A 23,111-nucleotide genomic window follows, 5' to 3' on the forward strand; every position below is an offset into this window, starting at 1 on the left:
TAAACACAGCTGAGATCACTTGTTTAGACTAAGGATTTTTGTGTGTGGTATCATGCTGGAGGTTTGGTTACTTTTTGTAAGCAAACACAATGGTCCCCAGGAAGTGCTCTGTAGGAAAAGGGTTGACATTGTGCCAAATTGCATAATTTGTGCTTTTAAAACTGAATCAGCTACATGTCTGGGAAGGTTGCAAGGAAGGCCTGCCTTCAAATAAATTGTTATCCTACCCGCCCCATCTCTCCAGTGGATCTTGTACTGCTCTTGTGGTAGCAAAGGCTGTGATGCTGATTGGCTGCAATGGTGTGGAACATTCAACAGAATGTTTGCAGCTCTGCATCTGTGAAGGAAGCAGAAGTTGTCAGTTTGGCTGGGATTAAAATCTCACGCAATTGCCAAAGGACAGGAGGTTTTTTTGGGGGGGAGTTCTAGCGAGCTGTTCCAGGAGCTCCGTAGGGAAGCGATGGAGCAAGGAGTCCCAAGACAAGGAGGTTTAAGGAAGGGTGCAAAATAGGCAGTAGACTTTGTGTTTTTTTCTCCTCCTCTGTGGTGAGGCCTCCTAATGAAACCTCCCTGTTTCTGTTTTGCTCTGCAGGATCAATTTGACAACCTTGAAAAACACACGCAATGGGGTATCGACGTTCTGGAGAAATACATCAAGTTTGTAAAAGAGAGGACAGAAATTGAAATCAACTATGCAAAGCAACTTAGGTGAGTCAGCTTCTCTGTTTTGGAAGCATCTGAAACAGTTATAGCTTTGATAGGTTCACTGATAGTCTATCCTTTTGAACATTTTGGTTGGTAGTTGTACAGAACTTAAGGCATTGGGTTGTATGCAACTAAGTTCTATTCAGAGGAGACTCATTCAGTAATGTCCAGTGCTAATCCTACTCAAGAGTAGACCCATTGAAAATAATGAACATGACTAACATGGCTGCTGCCCATTGGTGTGACAGGGCTTGCTCAGTGGTGGTTCCGGGTTTATAGCATGCCCTTCCTACTGAAACACACCCGTCTCCCTCATTATTGATTTTGTAGAGAAATTTAGAATTCCAGTTTACCCAGGCGTTTGATGGCTGAGAGATACTGGCCCCCCATGGCAACAGTGAAATTAATAACTGTGAAAACTGAACGTTTTTAGGTGGCTTTTTAATTGTTTCAAATGTGTTCTTCTTTGTTTTTCAATTGTACTGTTTGAACTTCTTGCTGTTTGCCAACTTGGGCTCCTTTGGGAGGAAGGGCAAGATAGTCGTCGTCGTCGTAGTATTTTCAGTCCATTATTTTCAATGGGTCTACTCTCAGGATAAATTAACTGGATGCAACCCATTGAAATGGATGTACCTAAGTTAGTTGTGCCCATCTGTTTCAGTGGGTCTACTCTGAGTAGGACTGCCACGGCATACTGCTTGCTGTTTCTTCTGTTTTATTCTGGGTTCTGTATTTCGACAAACCCAGATGTATGGGATGGCCTTTTTGTCTGAGTCAGCAAAGTTTCTCCTGTGTTACTGTGAACGTGGGCCTCTCAGTGCTGCCTGGGCAGTATCTCTCCTGTCCAAGCAGGGCCTGCAGTTTATTTAGTTTGTTGCATTGATATCCCACCTTTCCTCCAAGGAGCTCAGGGTGGTATGCATGGTTCTCCCTTCCCCACAACAACCCTGTGAAGTAGGTGAGGCTGAGAGGCAGTGACTGGCCCAAGGTCACCCAGTGAGCTGCGCAGCTGAATGGGGATTTGAACCCTGGTCTCCCAGGTCCTAGTCCAACATGCTAATCACTACACCACACTGGCTCTCAGTTATAAATCATGTGGGTTTTTTTAGCAGTTTAAGAACCAAGGTTGGTTTTTGGTTTTGGTTTTTTACTTTACTCCAACTGCTAATCTTTCTCATACACCTCTTTATACGCCTCCTAATCTTCTCTGTGTGAGGCGGCGGAAGGGAAAGTATCCAGCTTTTCTGTTCTGGGTGCATCGGAACGTGGAGAGCCTTGAAGGCAAGCATCGGTAGAAAGCGACATGAGACCTGCAAGAAAATGTTGCAGTATATTCTCACTTCCTTCTCCTGCTCCTGTTTAGGGTCCCAGATAGCTTGTGAGAAGGGGGGCTGTACCTCGGTGTCAGATCACAATGCTTTGCATGCAGAAGAGTCCAAATTCAAGGTGCTAGGGGCATTCTTGAAATGCCAACAAGGCTGAACTCCTCAGTAACAACACTGCATCATTCTAGGGCACCATGGGGGATTGAAACATGTTGGCCTTGCAATGGAATTAGGTGGCATGCCCTCAAACCTTCCTCTCCCCCCCAAAAGTCGTCCATTCCCCTGAACACATTGAATCATTCCCCCAACTCGCACACGTGTGCACACACACAGTTCTTATTAAGGCTGTAGCGCAGTGGCAGAACACCTGCTTTGCATGCAGAAGGTCCCGGGTTTAAATCCTTAGTAGGTAGGTCTGGGAAAGATTCCCACTCAGAAACCTGGAGAGCAGCTGCTGGCCATTGTAGACAGTACTAGGCTAGATGGAGCAAGGGTCTGACTGCAGAAGGCAGCTTTCGATGTCCATGTTGAAATCAGCCCTTATTCCGAACCCTGAGGACTAGAATCTTACTTTACGGTGAAAGTGGAGGAAGCTGTTTTTTTTTTCATTTTACATACTGTAATTTATTTATTTATTTGCATTTTTGTTGTGGCCCGTGGCCAGCAGCGGAGATAAAACTGAACGGAAATTGAGGAGTGGTCCGCTGCCTGCCTTATAATTGAGATCACTGCCGCGGTGGGCTCCCCTGTGTGGAGCTGGTGCCTTGGGTAGCGGGGGTGACCTTGCTGTCCTTTCCTTATTTTGATGTACCGTATTTAGCAAGTAGCAGCCATAAAACAAAACCTGCTCTCCTTGCTGTCGGGGACAAGGTGAAAAATATGCGCAGGACAGGATGTTTCCAAGGAGGGCACGGGGTAGGAAGTGTTTATCCCCACCGGAAAAGCCCCACACGTTCAAGACCTGTTCGCCGGAGGGGGGTGGGTCATGTTTCTCAAAGGGTTTTAAAAAATTTCTCTGCATGTTATATGCAGTTTCCCCAGCTGAGACTTGGGGAAAGGCGGTAGCTCAGTGGTTGAGCATCTGCATCTGGGAGAGACTCCCTGCGTGGAACACTTGAGAGCCGCTACCAGCCAGTGTAGACATTACTGAGCCAGGCAGACCATTGGTCGGACTCTGTATAAAGCAGCTTCCGATCTTCGGAGTGCATTTTCGTATGTTGCTTTCAGAAATGTATCCACCTTTATGCAGACTTTCCTCCGGGTGGGATGAATTTTGGTACACATTGTTTGGTTGGAGAACCTCACTGCAACGTTCAGAGAAGTGCAGATCTCGAAGGCTGACTCCGTTCCGGTTGGCCTGTTGCTTCGAGAGGTGCGGATCGCGTAGCGCCTCCTAAACATGCAAAGAAAATTGCATTTCTCTACCATCCGTACAGTCAATGTGATGGGGGGGGGCAGACGAAATAATAAGCAGATGAAGACCTGTTCCCGTACAGCTGAACAGTTTAAAATACGCAGGCTGTGCTCTCGAGCGTCAGCAGGGACAGATGTGTGTGTTCGTGTGTTTGGGAGTTGGGTACACGCACCCCAGGAGAATCCTTGAGCATATCTGACGTCCCCGTGATGATCTGAAGAGAGTGAAGGCAGGCAGGCAGAGCATTGGCTGTGCAGCCCTTGAAATCCCCGGGGGAGGGAGGAAATGAGCTCCGGTCGCTGCCTCAGCTTCAGCCACTCCAAAATCGCAGAGAGCAAGAGAGAGAGGGGGACAGCAGTGGATTTTGCTGCAGACAAGATGTTGGGAGAAAGGCGGGTTGCGGTGGCAACTGCATAGAGCGGGAGGGGTGGGCTGGCAAACCTAAGTGGTCCCATGTGGCTGTGGCTCAAAAAAAAAATTAAAATCCTGCAGTTGAAGAACACTGGTTCCTGCAACCTCTGTAAATCCGGCAAACGGCACTGATTTGCACCATTTGGCTTACTGAGGATATTTAGGTCATTTATTTATCTATTTATTTTTGCTCTGAGATCCCACCGTTCCTCCAAGGAGCTCAGGGTGGCGTGCAAACATGGCTTTCCTCTCTCTCCATTTTGTCTCACAACAGCCCTGTGAGGTAGGGGAGGCTGAGAGGCAGTGACTGTCCCAAGTGAGATTTATGGCCGAGTGGACATTTGAACCCTGGTCTCCCAGGTCCCAGTCTGACACTCTAACCCAGCCTTTCCCAACCAGTGTGCCTCCAGATGTTGTTGGACCACAACTCCCATCAGCCTCAACCAGCATTGCCAATGGTCAGGAAAGATGGGAATTGTGGTCCAACAACATCTGGAGGCACACTGGTTGGGAAAGGCTGCTCTAACCACTACACCTCACTGGCTGTCTTTTTTTTTTTTCCAGAACTAGGTAGGGATGAAGGAGAGATTTGATTTGGTTCGTATGTAAAGGTGAACCAGCCGAATTTGCACTTTCCAAAACAGTACATGAAGTGAAAAACAGCCATCCTTGGGAATTCTCGCTTTGCTGAATTCTGCAATGCGACGCATACAAGAGTACTGTGTAGACAATCTGAGCTTGACGTACTGATGGTCTGAGTCGGTAGCTCCTTATATTGCTTATTTACATGGGGAAAATGTACACGTCGTTGACTGCTTTCATGCATCACGGAAAGTCCTCGACCCTGGCTTACTGTGAATTATCAACATGCTAATGCAAGCTGCCAGGCTGCCTCCTCTTGCTCTAGCAACAAGCCACGATCCTTGCCCTAGTGCAATGTCTGAGCCTCAGATTGCGGTTTGCGCCTCCTTGTACGAACCACGATCAGCAGTCCAGGAACACGACTGGTGTTCTCATGATCGACCATTGCTCATGCCGAATGAGGAGCAATCTGGTAGCACGTACTAGCATACTATTTCTTCACAATAAGTCCTGGTTTATGGTGGTGGTGGAGGAACCTCAGGAGCGGTGGGGCAAATGCAGCCTTTCAGGCCTCTCTGTCTGGCCCCTAGATCTCTCCCTAAGCCACACCCTCTTTTTCTAGGCCACACCCCCACTTATACGGCTTAGGTCCAGGCTATCTGTCAGAGCGCCTCTCCCTCTATGAACCTGCTCGGACTCTAAGATCCTCCAGCGAGATCCTTCTCATTACCCCTTCTTTCCTGCAAGTTCATCTTGCAGAGACACAGAATAGGGCTTTTTCAGTGGCCACCCCTGGACTGTGGAATTCTCTCCCTAGTGAGGTTCGGTCGGCTTCCTCATTATCGATTTTTCGTGCGCAGGTGAAGACTGTTCTATTTAGACGGGCATTTAACTAATGTAGTTAGTTTTAACTTATGTTTATTTAATTTATTTTTAAATTGTTTAAAATGAATATCATGTTTATTAATCGTTTCTGGTTTTTAATGTAAGCCGCCCTGAGTTCCTCGGAAAAAGGGTGGGGTATAAACTTTTTAAATAAATAAATAAAACTGCATCCTTGGACTCTTGAGGGGTGCACGCATGTGTGTCGAGAAACTGGCCTCCTGTACAAAGGTGACATTGTAATTTGTTGCTCTGCCCACTTTTGCCTCTGGCCCCGCCCACCACTGGCATGCAGCCCTCAGAAGGAAGCCCAGAAAGGAATACGGCCCTTGGACGGAAAAAATGTTCCCCACCCCTTATTTATGGCTTACCATCATGCACAGATGTGACCTCTTGTCTGGAAGGGATCTCTGATCCACAGGAATCTTTCTGTGTTGAGGGAGGGAAGGTTTAAATTGAAAAGTTTGTCCCTGTGTCCTTTGTAAAGTGACCTTTCAAATAAACGGGGGGGGGGGCGAGTTGGCTGTGTCATAATTTTTGTTTTCAGTTGACAAAACTTGTACATCTGAAAAAGTCACTGTATAGTAACAAATTAACCTGACACAGTGGGGAAAAATTCCTAAGCGACAATGGCTTCTCGGTTATCATCGGTTACAGTTTTAAAGCCTTAAGTGGGGTGCATTTAGTTGTGTTCTGCCCCCCAAATGTTGGAAACGGAAGGAGGTTCAATTGGAGTTTGCATCTGCAGAAATCAACTGGATTTTTCTTGAATTCCTTTGCTACAATTTTGCCACAAGTTAGAGAGACCGGGAGGAGGGGAAGGAGGAAGGGGCTGAAATAAAATTGTCTTTGATGGGAAAATGTGTGTCTTTGCTTGGATATCAGAAGCGCTCTTGCAAAGGAGGAAATGAGGAATACGAGGTATTTTAAAAAATAAAAATAAATAGGGAAGTGAGTTTCAGTTGAAAAATATTTACTTGCTTGAGTTTTGGAATGGAACAGACTTGTAAATTTGTGTAAGCAGAGTGTGACAATGTAACAATGTATTTATTTTTTGTACTAACAGCACAATAAATCATCCTCTCTCCGTATGCCGTTGTTGAACCTCTCCTTTTGGAGGCTTGAAAAGTGAGCTTATTTATGAGCTATTCAGTCTGCATATTTGGAAGGTGCAGAGCAGATTCTGGGAAACAGCAGAAGGGAAAAGTTCCTGTAACTTAGAAAGTGAATCCCTCTGATGAGATTTGGCTGCCGGTTTGCACTTTTGAAGTTGCTGATTGTCTGTTTTGTTGCTTTTGTTTTTTAAGCAGGGGGGAGAAATTTGGCTTATCTAATTTGGAAGGCAATGGTAAACCACCTCTGAATACCGCTTACCGTGAAAACCCTATTCATGGGATCGACCTGAAGGCAGTCCATGCCATTCCAATTTGCTCTTAAAAATAAATCTGCAAATTGCTGCAGAGATGTGGAGAATGGAATTTCAGATTGGGAAAATGAGAATCCGAGAGCCCCAAAACTGATTGATCCTTCCAGCCCTGGTCTACTCTGAGTGGAACGTGCTTGGATACAACCCTTGCTAGGAGATTCACGCACAATCACTCTATTCCTGTTTCTTTTTGTTGTTGTTGTTGTTCTGTCTTAGGAATCTTTCGAAGAAATACCAGCCCAAAAAGAACTCCAAAGAAGAAGATGAATACAAGTAGGTTTCCAAGGAAGCTGGTCACACACAGCCTATTTCTAGGAACGGGCAGATCATTATTCAGAAAAGCACTTTTGATAAATCTAGGGTGGGCAGCCTGGGGCCCCCACAGATGTTGCTGGCCTCCAGCTCCCATCATCCCTCAACTGTTGGCCATGCTGGCTGCAGGGGCTGATGGGAGTTGGGAATCAGCCACAGTAGGGCCACAGACTAACCACCCCTGGTCTAAGAAGAGACATCCTCCTTCACTCGCGAGGGGTTAAGCATCTCCTAAATGGAGGTGTTCGTCCATCTCTGGCATGCAGTAGGAAATGTTCCTTCTTAGATCAGGGATGTGGCCTTCCAGATGTCCCTGGACTCCCATTGTCACTAACCGTTGGCTGTGCTGGGTGATGACGACGGCGTTGGAGTCCGGCAAATGTCTGGAGGGCCGCAGATTCCTGCATCCCTGCCCTAGAGGCTGCCAAAATTCTGGGGAGATGCGAGGCGTTGCCTCACATTGGTCCATCCGGCTGAGTAGCATCTGTGACTGCCCTCCGCTGTCTTGGGCAGAAATTCCGTCCGCCGGGCCTATTTAGGTGGATTGAACTTGGGACTGCCTGCCGGCGAAGCGGGGGCTCTGCCACTTGAGTGACGGCCCTTCCCTCCTAAGGGCCTAAGGAGCTGCCTTTTACTTTAGTTAGTCCATTTGGCTTAGTATTGTCTACACTGACCAGCAGCAGCGGCTGTCCACGCTTTCAGGCAGGAATCTTCCCCAGCCCTACCTGGAGATGCCAGGGGCCAAGCCAAGGAGGGATGCGGCATAGGGGATGTCCCAAGGGTCAAATAGAGAGGGCTGGAAGGCCACGTTCAACCTTGATCCTGAGGTTCCTCACCTTGCTGTCGTCTCAGGCCCAGGGCCCAAATATAGCCCTCCAGGCCTCTCTGCCTGACCCTTGGGACTCTCCTGAGGCCACACCCATCACCTGCTCTGATTTGCACCCTCCACCAGTGTTTTCATTCAGCCTTGATCATGCCTCTTGCATGTCGAGATGGGAGGGTGTGCGCAGGTTTTGCTTTCGTTTGTGGCCCCGCCTACTTTTGCCTCTGGCCCCGCCCATCACTCACATGTGGCCCCCAGAAAGGAATGTGGCCCTTGGGCTGAAAAGGTTTCCCCACCCCTGGCCCGTATAGATACAGCCTTCTAGTGAGTCAGTCTGCTGGCCCTTCTATGGACTCTCTCCAAGTTCCCAGCTCTGGGAAATTTGCCAGCTATTGAATCCGGCACTTTCTTTTCTGCAAAGTTCAGCCTTCTGCCCGCTGAGCTTAGAGCCCTTTTCCATTTATTTATTTATTTATTTAAGAAATTATCGTCCCCGCACCTGCCGTTGTGTTTGCAAAACTCTGAGGAACGGGATTATTTTGGAATGGATAAAGTGCAATGTTTCTGTGTTTTATTTCTGTGTTGTTTTTTTAAGTCTCTCCTTTAAAAAAAGAAATAAATGTCTTTACCTTGCGTGTTTTTTGCTGCTTTTTAAAAGGTATTCGTCCTGTCGCGCCTTCTTAGCCACTTTGAACGAGATGAATGACTACGCCGGGCAACACGAGGTCATTTCGGAGAACATGACCTCTCAAATCACCACTGAGCTGGCCCGCTACGTGCAAGAGTTGAAGCAAGAGAGGAAAACGGTTTGTGATCTTTTTTAAAAAAATGCGTTCCCTTGTCCACCCGCCCCAAACACTTCCTTGCAATTCCTTGGTATTTACCGTGTATAGAACGATAACTCTCCCTATCATGAAAGGTTACGACACAAAGCAACAAGTGCAGTCTGGCTTGATATAAGGCCTCTGATTCAACCCAGGCCTGATTTTTGCTGGCCCTGCAGACCCCTCATGCTGTCTGGGCCACCCTTGGGGGGCATTGTTTACTCTTCTGAGTCATGTATATGTATGAAAGAGAGAAATGGGGTGGCACAGAGAGAGAGAGAGATGGGGTGGCACAGAGAGAGAGAGAAAGACAGGGTGGCAGAGAGAGAGAGGAGTGGGTGCGCAGAGAGGGGAAGAGAGAGAGAGGGCACCAGACAGAGAAAGATAGAGACAGATGGGGTGGCACAGAGTGAGAGAAAGTGCAAGAGAGAGATGGGGTGGCACACAGAGAGAGAAATGTGTCCCCACCAACAGGGGGAAAAAACGGTTCCCCCATCCCGGAGTTTAATAATCTCCGAGAGCAAACCTCAGAAAGAGACCTCTGCCTGTGATCTCAGAGCACCGCTTGGCGTGAGCAAACCGGCCTTGATGGAACCAGCCCTTTTGATTTGGTGCAAGGTGGTGTCCGGTTTTTTGCACGAGGCCCCGGAATGCCTAAAGCGTCTGGCCGTGCATGGTTGGCTGTCTCACTCAAGCTGGCGAGCTGCTGCCACAGTTCCTTCCCTTCCCCACCCCTCAACCCTTTGCAGACTTTCTTGCCATGGGGTATAAATAATGGAGCTGCTTTGAAGGGCTCTTGGTGTGATCTGGGCCCGAGGCAAACGAGCAGTTTCAGGTTTCCAGGCAGGATTCTTCTACCTCCCTTTTTTTCCTCTTCATGTAAACATGCAATTAGCTTATGGTAGAGAAAAGGAATGATTGCGGCCTGGAATAATAAACTGAATCCGGTATGTGATGCAGCCTGACACACCCACCCGCACCGGCGTACGCTTAAGGAAAGGAAATGACAGTAACGGGAGAGAGACTTAGCTCAGTGGCGGAGCGTCTGCCTTGCCTGCAGAAGGTCCCAGATTCAGGACTCATCTACACGGCGGTTTAGTGTGTGTCTGGTGCTACTCGCATCCTCTTTTCATTCGCATGGTTCACATCGCGTTACTGGTAAACAGAAGCTATCACATAGTTTTCTGCCTGTAAATCCTGAACCAACCCAATCCTCTGATAATATGAAAAGGGAAGGAAAAAACGTCCTCACTCCATATTTCTAGTGCCTGCAGACGCTGTGCTCCGATGCTTCTAGGTGGGTGTGTCAATCGTTCCCCTGTCCATGCCCACTCCCTCCTCCTCTTTGTTCATTTCATTTCCTGTCAGCTGGCAAACAACTGCTGTCTCCCGTTCTGCAAATTGCCTTGTTTTTCTTTCCTCCCTAACTTGTGTGCAAAAGCATAACGCTGCTCAAAGATGGGTATTTCAGCGGTATTGTACCAGGGAAAATACCTATAATCACACTTCCGGGATGTTGTTTCTTAAATGAAACTTACTGGTAGAACAAACGGAGCATGCTCAGTGGCCAGGATGACTAGCATTGGATACAATCCGTGGGGCTGTGAGTGCTTATATTGTGTTCATCGGAGATGTTTGTGGGTGGGGCCAGATTGAAAAGTGGGTGGGGCCAGATGCAACAAGTGGGCAGGGCAGCCTCTTTTCTCACTCGCGCTCTTCATCCCCCCATTTTTCTTGTGTTCACACCCACGTGAAACTAAACCAAGGCGTGAAATTAGACCTCATGCGGCTCTGGGGCCTCAGGTTGGCCCAGCCGGTGGTTTAGAATGAACACCCCACTGGTCCACATTCCACCTTGACTACAGCATGGGACCCTGTCTAAAGGTTTGACGCAGTCGGACCTCCCCCAAGGGAAACGACATTGGAATTTTTAACAACTGACCAAGTAATAGAAAAAGTGCCATTCAGCATTGTGTTGAGGCCTCCTTGGATTGGATGCAGTCAAGCAACTTAAATCAAAAGGGCCATTCTTGAAGACAATACCATGGAATTCAGCGCAGAGCCCCCAGCGGGGGGGAGTTCTGCTCCTTTGGCTTCTTCTCTCTGACTTCAGAGTCTGTCCAGATTGATTTTCTGATAGGTTTCTTGCCCAGATCACCGGACCAGTTCCAAGGATTTAACAACCCAGAAGATTGTAGTTTATTAATTATACCAGCAATTCCAAACCTCTGTGCTGGGGCATGCTAAGGATTGCAGCACATTTCATTTTATTTGACAAAAATTATATACCACTTAATCAGAAAAATATCTCTGTGCAGTTTTCCTACAAGGGTACAAAATATTCATTGAAAAATAGCAATAAACGCAGACTTTAAAATAAAATAAAATTAACAAAGTATAGCTACAATCAACAGTTTTTAAAAACAAGTGGACATAATAAACATAACATGTCTGGGTAGGCTTGCATAAACAAAAACACGTTTTTAGCAGGTGTCAAACAGCACAGCGGAGGCACCTGCCTAATGTTAATAGGCAGGGAGTTCCAGAGACTAGGCGCTCCAACACACCCAATGCTTAACCTCCAAGAAATAAGTTGCCAAAAGTTAAAATCCACATCTTGAAATGCTCTTCGAAATGTGGAAGGTGTGGCTGGAGTGTTGGGCCACATTCACACCTTACATTTAATACCACTTTAAACAGTCATGACTGCTTTCCCAAAAGCATCTTGGGAACTGTAGTTTTGTTAATGGTGCTGAGAGTTGTTAGGAGACCCCGATTCCCCTCGGAGAATTTCCTAAAAAGAGAGGTTGATTGTTAAACCACTCTTGGAATTGTAGCTTTATGAGGGGAATAAGGGTCTCCTGACAACCCTTGACAAACTTGTTTAGCCTGATACGGCAGCGCTCGACTTTTGTTTTACCTCCCCTGTCGGGGGCAGGATCCCTCTGAGTGCCAGTTGCTGGAAACCACAGGAGGGCAGAGTTGCTGTTGTGCTTGGGTCCTGCTCGTGGGCTTCCCATTGGAGCGTCCAGCTGACTGCTGTTTGGACAGGAGGCAGGACTAGATGATCCCCCTTTGGCCTGATTCAGCAGCATGGCTCTTACGTTCTTATCTGTGGCTAGTGGTTTCAAAGAGGAAAACCTCTTCAGACAAGCTAAGCTTAATTTATTCATCTGCCCCGCCGTTTCTGCAAATCACTGAAGGTTAGTTCTTCCCTGGCTCGACGCCCAGCAAATCCATTACACGACGAACAAGCCTCTGTTGAAGGAGGTCTCCCTGCAAGATTGTTATGAAGACTTTATATCTGTGGTCTGCTCTGTGGCGTGAAGGGCTTTGATCCAAAAATAGAGCGCATTACAGATGTGGCTGACTAAAGGTAGACCCAGATGGATCTGAGCCATGTGTGTGCGCAGGGGTTGTTGCCATTTGTGGCACATGGATAGATGTCCTTTGCCTACACCACACCTATGGGTGTGCATTTCAGGATATAAGGAGAGCCTGCTGGATCAAGCCAGTTCCCCATCTAGTCCAGCATCCTGTTCTCTCAGTGGCCAGCCAGATTCCTCTGGGAAGTGCACAAGCATACCAGCTCTTCCTTCCTGCGGTTCCTTCCTGGAAATTGCTGAGGTGTGGGGCAAAGAGGAACAAAGAGGAACAAGGCAATTCATCCATCCTTTTTGTGGGGTCCCTGTGAAGCAGTGATGCAAACTGAGCACATTTGCTGGTAAGCCAAGGTTGTGGGGAGCCTGTGGCCATCCAGATGTGGCTGAACTAGAACTCCCATCATCCCTGTCAATTGATCATGTTGGCTACAGGGCCTGATGGGTGTTGGCCCCCCCAACAACCTCTGGAGGTTCAAAGGCTCCCCCCACTACATCCTACAGCTCTTGACAACAATTAGCACTTAACTTCTGCATTTGCACATTCAAAGCAATTTGCACATGTTGCTCCAGCAGCTGTGTACAATTACCTTGCAAGGTTGGCCAGTATAGCGTGGTGTGCCTGTTAGAGTGTTGGACTGGCACCTGGGACACCAGGAGATGAGTAGGTGGCCATTGTCCTTTGCCCGTGAGAGGTCTTGCCCTTTCCAGCAGGGAAAACCTGTTGGGTGCTGATACTCATCACCGAAAAATCCAGCGGTGAGCAAGTTTCATTTCCTGATCTTTGAAACGGCTTAAAAAAAAAATTAGCCAAAGCGTTTGCTGCAGCTTCAGCAAAGATTATGATTTTGTTGAGTGGTGAATCCAAACAGAGCTTTGTGGGAACAATTAGCAATTGTTTCTTCAATACAAAAAAGGCCTTTTTCCCCCCGTTCCTTTTGGCCACAACCTTTCACGAGTAAAATATTTCACATGATCCTTGTACAGTGCAGTAGCACTGACAGCCCTGTTCTGCCTCATTCTCTCTGCACTATGGTGTGCATCTCATGCAAATCTTTTTTTTTTAATCACTCCCGTCTAAGAAGATTCTGTCATTGGTGTCACACCAAGCGCCATTGACTTTTGCGCACTCCAAGAACTCGGTTGATGACCCGATGGCAGCTGTTATCCTTTTATGAGACACTGAGTTTGTTGTGTTTCATCTTCGGGTGCAATCAAGGACAGTGTGGCCTCTCTGTGGGGTTGAGGGAGACATTTGATTTAGTTCGCATTTAAAGCTGAACCTACCTAATTTGCCCTTTCCGAAACAATGCACAAACCAAAACACAGCCACCCTTCAGAAATCACCCTTTTCTGAATTTGGCAATGCAGTTCGCCAGCCACGTCATGCATACAAAGGGGCATATGTTGTTGTTGTTATTATTATTAATTAGAATTGTATCCTACACCTTCCTCTAAAGGAGCCCAGGGCAGCAAACATATCAGCACTAAAACAATACAACTGAAACTTCTCAAAACAGTTAAAAACAGCCTTCTAAAAAACCAATTAAAAGCAATCCCTACTTATCAAACTAATAAATTCAGAGTTGCCAAGGATAGGACTTTCAGCTATCAAATGCCTGGGTAAACAGGAATGTTCTTAAAATTCTCCTAAAAGTTAGCAATGATTAAGGTAAAGTGTGCACAAAAATGCATATATTTGTGAAACTAATGTAGAAAAATGTGTTATGTCAGGGAAAATTGCTTGCAGAAATGTGTGTGTATTTGTCATAGCTGCATGAAAAGCTGTTTATTAGGAGACACTCCACTAAAATATTAGCAAATTTTCATGAGGATTTTTTTTAAGTGCAGAAAAAGTAGTAGTATACATGCCAGTGTATGTACCCTTTCCTTAATATGCAAAGTGGTTTGTCTGTCCTGTTTGTATTATGTCCATTTTACAGATGGAAATAGGAGAGAGCAATGGCCGCTCCATGGCAGTGGGGCAGTAGAGTCTGCTCCAGGTTTTAGTGTGAACTTTCAAGGAGCTCTCCAGGGTGCTTCAGCACCTTGAAGAGCTCCTTGAAAGTTCGGACTAAAACCCGGAGCAAATTCCATTGTCCCACTGACATGGAGCCACCAGCCATCACTGGAGGACAGGACAAGACTGAGAAGAGCGTGTGTTCAGCTGGGACACACTCAGTGTTGCACTGCATTGATGTGGAGCCCTGAAGTCGAGCTTCAAAAACTCTGCCCTTGTGAGCAACCATCACATGCGGTTGCTTTCCAAGTGGTTTAAAAAATAAAAAAGACACCCCCACGCTTCACGGTGACTCAGTTGCAGAAATCTCTCTGAATATTTAGAAGGAAGTTGGGTAGCTCCCATTTGCATCTGGTGCATAAAAAAATAGATTCACCCCTAGACAGGAATGCTTGATGTGGCTGAAATAGCGTCTTTTTTATGGCCTTGTTTGTCTTGAACCCCCATGAGTGTGTGTTGGGGGGGAAGAACCAGGGGTTTGTGCCTTTCATTTGTTTCTAAGTACGAGAAACAATAATCACGTAACCTTATTTCAAAAAAATAATAATCATGTAGCTTAATTTTATTCCCATCCCTGAGTCTCATGCTCTGCTAATCCCTGAATGCACGATTACATTATTATTATTATTATTATTATTATTATTATCATCATCATCATCATCATCGTTGTTGTCGTTGTTGTTGTTAATAACAATAACAATAACAAACAATAATAATAATAGTTTTTCTGTGGTAGGCCCTGTAAAGACTTCTATGCACCTCAACCGGGATTAATTTCTTCTCTCATATGTCTTTTGCAACCTGGAAAATGAGATTTACAGATCACAGTAAATTAAAGTATGATTTGTTCCCCAGGCAGCTATTCCACATGTGGAAAATCTGAAGCCTGTTCTCTTTTTTTTTCTTTTCTTTTCATTGCCTGGAAGATTATATATCCAGGAAATTAAGCAAAACAAAACACAAACTGAACCGAAGTTTTCCCTGCACACAACGCTGGCAGCAGATTGTCGGATTGAGGAAAGAATCTTGCTAAAGATTCCCAGTTCTTTGTTTTGGTTAGATAACTGGTTGGATAACTGCATTGGAAAAATTGAGATAACCGCAAATTCCAAAGGATGGCTGTATTTCGGCTCACATCTTGTTTCGGAAAGTGCAGATTTGGTAGGTTCAACTCGAACTGAGTCGAATTTCTTCCTGCATCCTTACCTGACAGTGACCTCCTTCGGGGGAGGGGGGAATCATGGCACAAGAAGTAAGCAGACTGCCCCACCCACCTGATTGCTTTCATCCAAATGTTAATTGGGACTGGCACTGGGCACCTAGGTGGTGTACAAACATGGTTCCCCCCTACAAATGTTACCCTCACAACAACCCTGTGAAGTAGGTTAGGCTGAGTGACGGTGACTAGCCCACGGTCAGCTTTGTGGCTGAGTGGGAATTTGAACCCTGGTCTCTCAAGTCCCAGTCCAACCATTACACCACACTGGCTGTGAAATGAACATGAAAAAGGTTATTAATAGGAATATGATTGGCTGATGGGTATGCAGATGTGCACAGTACTATGATATAATGACTTTGTATAGCATCTCGCGTTGTAAATAAGCTGCTGTTGTTGTTTTTATGTTTTGGAATATATAACATTTATAAATAACTTGATTGGCAACTAGTCAACATCTAGTCAAATACATATGTGTACTTTCCATGTTCTGGGTCTGAGTCTTTACAGCAGCCTTTCCCAACCAGTGCGCCTCCAGATGTTGTTGGACCACAACTCCCATCAGCCTCAGCCAGCATTGCCAATGGCTGAGGCTGATGGGAGTTGTGGTCCAACAGCATCTGGAGGGACACCGGTTGGGAAAGGCTGCTTTAGATTATGCAGTCACCTGGGCCTCTGTGAGCCTTGGGATAAATGTGAGCCCCAGAGAAGTCAAGTATGAGGAAGAAATGGTGTTTTGCAGTTCCTCTCTGGTTTGCAGTGGTGTAAACCCTTCCTTATCTGTTTAGCAGCCATTAAAAATCCCCACAGGTTGACGTGACTGTCGGCAGCTCCAAAGAAGCGTAATTTGCATGCAGCTCATCTTTCTGTAATGTCATATTGCAATCAGTGTAGGATCTTTTTTTAAAAAAAAGTAACAAGAGAGAAGATTGTCTGCATGTGGCAGAAAAGGTTGGCACGGGATAGGTGTCATTGGAGTTAGTAGGACATGATGGCTATTTCAGGGCTGCGGCGGTGCCGGAAATCTAGCTGTGTTGCCTTTTATGGCCTTGGCTTCCCTTTCATTGAATGGTCCCTGTAGGTGGGGACGATAGTAATCCGGCGAACACTGAGTGCAGTTGTTGGAACTACAAAGGGGACAGATGTTGTTGCTGGATGCCATCTCCCAGCAGCCCCTGCCAGCATGGCTAATGATCCGAGAGGACGGAGATTGTAGTCCTGCAACATTTGGAGGGCACCACGTTGGCTAACGGATTGCTGACACAGAAACCTTAGCTCTGGGAGGGGACTATGATTCCCAGAGTTCCCTGCAAAGGGGTTGATTGTGAAGCCACAATGGGAATTATAGCTCTGGGAGGGGAATAGGTGGCTTCCTAATGACGTTCAGCACCCTGGACAAACTACAGTTCCCAGGGTTTTTTGAAGAAAGAAGCTATAACTGTTGGAAGTGGTATGATACTGCTATAAACACAGGGACGGCACCAGGCATGACTGGGCCCTTGGGCACCAGCCTACCCCGGGCCTGTGGTGCTATAGCCCAACACACACGCCCCATACAGGCGACTTGGGGCTAATAAACCCACCCATGCACCCCACCTACTTCTCGTGTTGTGTGAATGGCATGTGGGCATAGCATGCTGGCCTGCCATCAACTAAGATGTGGGGCATCAGCCCCTTAGGGAAGCACCCACCCGCTGTCTTGGGTGATAGTAGGCATGCATCCACAGCGTGCATGGCAGTCCCACTGATGGAAGAGGTAGGTGGGACATGCGTGTGGGCTTATTGACGCCCACGCTGTCTGTATTGGGGGGGTGCCTGAGAACTCTCTCTCTCTGCAATCTGCAGCAGGGTTGGGTTGCAGCGGATTGTGGAACAGGAGCGCCATCCTCCCACCCTAAGGAAGGGCCCCGCTGGGCTGCAGGGATCCTCGGCCTGGGCCCAATCTGGCCGCCTTCTGGTGCTGGCCCTGTCTAAACCTATAGTGTAGACAGGGCCTAACAGACACTGATGTTTATTAACCACAGTGGGTCTACTCTGAGTAGGGCTTGTGTTGCCACCCCCTCCTATTTTGAAATTAGAAAATCAATACCACTGCATAAAAGGCAATGCTCGTACGTGTCCAAAAGTAAATAATAAAAGAAAACAGATGTACATGTGGTTGAGCTTTTTTTTTTGCCTTGGTGCCGTCCACCAATAAGTCTCGACTGTTCTTTCTCAACAGCACTTCCATGATGGCCGCAAAGCGCAGCAGCACATTGAGACCTGCTGGAAACAGCTTGAATCGGTGAGTGTTAAAGCAATGTCGTCGTCCTGATTTCGGTGGGTGTTTCTGATGGGGCATATTGGTTGGTTGGTTGATTGAGGCAACCGTTAAATTTTTGATAAATAAAACAGTCAGTTCTGAGTAGTGTTTGTGTGTGGGTGAAAGAGAGGATCTTTGGTGCTCAAAGCCATAGGCACCCACAATTCAGAACATATAGAAATACATATAAGAGTTCAAGTCAACTTAATGCATTCCATCAAGCATGTGTCGTCAGACAGCATAGAACGTACAGAAAGTAACAACGGCAACAGTTAAAATAAAATTTCCACTCTGGGACAAAAGGCACACTGACCTTCCCTGTGAATTGATGCACAGATGTTACAATCATGAAAGAGCACGCAGATATCCCTGGACATGCCTGGCTCTTAATTTTCTAGGAGCCAGAGCAAATTTTGCCACCTGGAGAGTGATAAATACATCATTGCCTATTAGCAATGTACATATCTGCTGCGGGGGGGGGGAGCATCTGTTTGACAAGGAGTGAAGGATGTAGGAGAGAAATTTATACCTGGGGGAGTCATTCAGAGGGCAGCTTAATAAATAATGTGCAACCTTAACTTTCTTACTTACTTATTTATTTATTTATTTATTAGATTTATATCCTGCCCTTCCTCCCAGTGGGAGCCCAGGGCACCAAAACAAAAGCACTAAAAGCACTCTAAAGGTAAAGGTGTCCCCGCACTTGTAGTGCGAGTCATTTCCGACTCTTAGGGTGACGTCTTGCGACGTTTACTAGGCAGACCATATATATGGGGTGGGATTGCCAGTTCCGTCCCTGGCCTTTCTTTACCCCCCAGCATATGCCGGGTACTTGTTTTACCGACCACGGATGGATGGAAGGCTGAGTGGACCTCGACCCCTTTTACCGGAGATTCGACTTCCTCCTTCCGTTGGAATCAAACTCCGGCTGTGAGCAGAGCTTTCGGCTGCGTTACCGCCGCTTACCACTCTGCGCCACTCTAAAACATAATAAAAACAGACTTTAAAATATATTAAGACAAAACAACTTTAAAAACATCTTTTTAAAAAACAAAAAGCTTTAAAAGCAATTCCAATGCAGACTGGGATAAGGTCTCTACTCAAAAGGCTTGTTGAAAGAGGAAAGTCTTCAGCAGACTCACAGATGCAAACTCTTTGATGAGCTGGAATGTTGGGAAAGCCTCCGGTCCAAATGGGCAAAGAGCATGGACTGAAGTGGTAGAGCTGTGAATGATTTTCTTAAAGAAGCCGCTGTCAGGATTGTAAAGTTTTCCTCCAGTCCAAACGTCATTTTGTATAATGGGTATCAGAGTAGGGCATTTGTGTGATAGAGTCCAGGTCCCACCATTTTGAATAAAGACGGATTCTCTGAACAGCTGTCTTATTTGCACGGGAGTGGGGGTATACGTGTGATTCTGTGCTTTCAAGCCGTGTTCCCGTCCTGTTCACCTTATCAGAGTAAAAGAAGGTTTGAACGGGATTGCAAAGAAGCCGACAGAGCGCAGCAGTATTTCGAAAAGATGGATGCTGATATCAACGTAACAAAAGCGGATGTCGAAAAGGTAAAAATTAAAAAATGGGGGGATGAGAGGGGTGGGTGTTGCAGGGATGGGCCGTAGGAGTCTCTTAACAACTCTCAGTAGAGAGCCAGTATGGTGTAGTGGTTAAGGTGCTGGACTACAACCTGGGAGACCAGGGTTCGAATCCCCACACAGCCATGAAGCTCACTGGGTGACCTTGGGCCGGTCACTGCCTCTCGGCCTCAGAGGAAGGCAATGGTAAACCCCCTCTCAATACCGCTTACCATGAAAACCCTATTCATAGGGGCGCCATAAGTCGGGATCGACTTGAAGGCAGTCCCCAACAACTCTCAGTATAATTCAGTGGGGGGGACAGAGCCTGCAACAGGCAGAGCCAAAGGCACTCTCTTTCCAGCAGCTTAAGTCTTGGCTGCCATCCCTTTACCCTCACAGAGCCAGAAGCCGTCCCCCTCCCCCCCAGTGGTGCCTAAAAAAGTCACACACGGCTGTTCTTCCGTGCATGAGCTCCTGAAACGGACCAAGTGGGCAAATGTCAAAACAATGCGCCATGCTCACTTTGCATGCCTTGCAATGATGCCCCCCTGGTTTTGAGAAGCCAAGGTCTGTTTCTGGGCCGGGGCTCCTATGGGAGTCTTCGGATACGGTTTGCTAAAAATAGCGAGGGCATCCATCCAGGTCAAGAATAACTGCAGCTGGGCCAATCTGCGACAGTTTCCCCGGAGGGCAAAATCCCAGGAGGGGTGTAGCTGGCTGCAATTGTTGGCTGCGGAAAGATCAACTGAGACTCCTTAGGGTGGGGAGGGTGGGGCACTTTAAAAGGCCGTATTTTATTTTGTGTGTGAGAGAGACTTCCGTGGTCAGTGGTTCATCCCACGGATGCTCCTTGCTCAATACATTTCTTCCTCTTTATAAAGCCCTGGGGGGGGGCTCTCTGTTTTTTCATTGTTTTTGAGGGGATCTGGGTAGGGCGGATGCAGCCTGCAGTGATGAAAGTGAAGGAAGATGAAAGTTACAGTCCCGTATGGCCAAACAAGGGCCCCATAATTATAACAGCCATAATAATTTATTTTTCCTGCCTTTGTGCTTTCTTGCATCCCTCCGCTAAATGTCTATATTTGTCAATAAGCAGAAGCAAATGTTACCCGCAACAGAGGGCTGCAGTGTGTGTTCACCTCCTGACAGCTGGGAATAAAGTACCAACGCATGTTACAAGCAACCTGATCCAGTGGGGGGCTGTAGACAGAAAGACAATCTATTCTTCCCTTTGTGAATTCCTCCTCTAAAGTGTTGGTTGGTTTTTGTAGGCTTTACTCCTCCCCTTCCTCTTCCCATCACTTTTAGTAATGGCTCCCTCAGTGGGCTTTACGTCTCGGTAGTAATAAAACTTAAGTTTCTTTATTCTTTCAACAACCAGTCTTAACAGACCAGTTGTGTCTGCACCCCGCTGCAATACATATCTACCAAACCAACCAGCCAGCCATACCCTCCACCAGCAAGCCATTCCATCCTCCACCCTAGTTCTCCATTTATCTTTTCACTGACAGTCACCATTCTGTACCTCTTGAGCATGCTCACTCCTCATTGGGCAGTCTTTTTCAAGGGGGCAGAGTGATCCCCATTATGTGTAAAAAACCATTTTTGTACCTCAGCAGACATTGGAGTTCCCCCCACCCCAGCATGCTGAGACCTCTGCCCCGTTTCTCAGTGGCATTCCATTTCTGTTGTCACTTTCCTCCAGAGTTTGTTATTAGAAGGAGCGTTTAATCAGCCACAACTCTCCAGTACTTTCATTGCCACAAAGGAAAATGCTTCCTGCTGAAACTTGATGGTGCTCAGGGAAGCTGGAATAACAGTAATAGAATCATAGAATAGTAGAGTTGGAAGGGGCCTATAAGGCCATCCAGTCCAACCCCCTGCTCAATGCAGGAATCCAAATCAAAGCATTCCCGACAGATGGCTGTCCAGCTGCCTCTTGAATGCCTCCAATGTCGGAGAGCCCACTACCTCTCTAGGTAATTGGCTCCATTGTCGTATGGCTCTAACAGTTAGGAAGTTTTTCCTGATGTTCAGCCAAAATCTGGCTTCCTGCAACTTGAGCCCTAATAACGTTAACATTTCTACCGTGCTGCAGAGTGTGGTTCAAAAGACTTCGTAAATGCAAATACGTATGGATACGTAGTTCCCGTTGTTAAATTCTTGCTTTGTGAGGGCCCAGCAGCAGATGAACCCGTCCGACCTCACCGTGTCCCGTTGAACTGCAAAACGGGGGAAGGCTTGTTTTGCCCCCTCTTTTTGTCACGTCCCCCACCCACCTACTCCAAAACGGGGCCTGTGCTTTTGGCTACCCTCTTTAAAATTGCCGGGATGCGCCGCTGCCTGTGGACCAAGCTGTGCAGCAGCACTGTGTCGCTCCAAGGAGCATGACGGGTGTCCAAAAGGTGACCTCCACCGCTGGAGATCTGGATTGGGGGTTTCCCGGCTTACGCTGCTAGCCGTGCCATTGCACGGTCTCCAAGCGGTGTGCCAGTCTTGTATCCCTGCAACAGGGACGATGCCGCCTTTTTGTGCATTGCCGTAAGCATGTGATGTGGGCCTCACTCTTGCATAATTCCTGAGTTCAGAAAAGGACATTGCTGAATCAAGGCACTGCTGTCTTTTTTATTGTTATTACTATTTTTTGCTGGAAGTGAGCTTTGCAATAGCTCAGAAGCTGCTCGGCTTCCAAAGGATGAGGCAACCGGATTGTTTTCACTCAATCACTGAGTGTTGTCAATTCTCCTCTTTGCATTGCCTTGGCTGGCCTCGCCGTCCACATTCCCCAAGGCTTCCCGGCCCTGAGACGCAGCCTCCTTTGGCTTCAGTCGGAGACGGCTGCCGTTTTTCCGGGCTGCTCGAGTGTCCTACTTGCTCCCCAGCTGATCCGAACAACATGCGCTCCCTGTACCTAATAATTTTGGGCCGCTATATTGCTTAGGCATTTCTGGGTGTGCGCATGGGTGGGTGTTTGTGTGTCTGGGGTGTGCAAAGTTTTGTTCAGAAGTGTGATGCCTTTCAAATATTTATTTGTTGCTTATTAAAAGCTGTGAGTCACTCGGCCAGCCCATGACCCAGAAGGGGAGAGTGGATTAAGCACAATTTAAGCACAGGAAGGGCCGTAGTTCACATCACATCCAGGTAGGGCTGGGAGAGGCTCCTTGCCTGGAACCCTGCAGAGATGCTGCCAGTCAGTGCAGACAATGTCGAGCTAGATCGGCCAGTAGTTTGAGTCAGCATAAGGCGGTTGCCTACGTTCCTCTTCCGTTGAGCCCTTTATCCAGATTGCTGCAGGCTAGAGGTTTTACTTTACTCTTCGGAGAAGGGGCCATAGCTCAGTGGTAGAACACATGCCTTGCTTGTAGAAGGTCCTCGATTCGAGAAAGGTCTGAACCTGTGGCCTTTTGCATGCGAAGCAGGTGCTCTGCCCCTGAGCTGCAGCACTTGAGTTGTCAGTGGGGCGGTTGAAACGGAGACCACACAGCCTTACAATCCTTGGGGCTGGTGCGGCTGAGGCATCTGCATGGCTTATTTCTTCCCCACCTGGGGGTGCCCTGGGAAATGGTCCTGCCCACCCCCTCTCTGCTTGGGCAAGCCAAAAGTGCAAATCTACTTTTGCTCCGTAAAGTCTGCAAGACCTGGGAAGATTGGACAGAGGCCCTTTTGGGGATGTGAGCCTGTCGGCCGCTCTCGAAGGCCACAGCTTTTCCGTTGCGTTTCAACTCTTTGCCCATTTGGGGGGAAATCTCTCTCTTCTGTCTCTAGCAGGAGCATTTTGGCTCATGCAGCGCTCAGGACCTGCTCCAGTTCGTCTTCCTTCCCCCCCCCCTTTCCTTTGCTGTCTGAAAAGCTCCTGAGCTTGGATATCCTTATTGGGTCACTCGGAAGTTTTTAGACAGCTAAAAAAAAAAAGTG

General features: G+C 47.2%; 1 protein-coding gene across 18 annotated transcripts in view; it reads left to right on the forward strand.

Annotated features, from left to right (window-relative positions):
* Nucleotides 1-23,111, forward strand: part of FNBP1 (formin binding protein 1) — a 106,906-nt gene that overhangs the window by 38,623 nt on the left and 45,172 nt on the right. For all 18 annotated transcript variants that reach the window (XM_061603802.1, XM_061603807.1, XM_061603806.1 and 15 more), the window contains exons 2-6: nt 593-708; nt 6,962-7,018; nt 8,539-8,686; nt 17,542-17,604; nt 19,080-19,184. In XM_061603802.1, the coding sequence (XP_061459786.1) occupies nt 593-708; nt 6,962-7,018; nt 8,539-8,686; nt 17,542-17,604; nt 19,080-19,184 (489 nt within the window). The remainder of the gene's footprint in view (nt 1-592; nt 709-6,961; nt 7,019-8,538; nt 8,687-17,541; nt 17,605-19,079; nt 19,185-23,111) is intronic.

The sequence above is a fragment of the Rhineura floridana genome, chromosome 20 (genome assembly GCF_030035675.1).
Source record: "Rhineura floridana isolate rRhiFlo1 chromosome 20, rRhiFlo1.hap2, whole genome shotgun sequence".
Taxonomy (NCBI): Eukaryota; Metazoa; Chordata; class Lepidosauria; order Squamata; family Rhineuridae; genus Rhineura; species Rhineura floridana.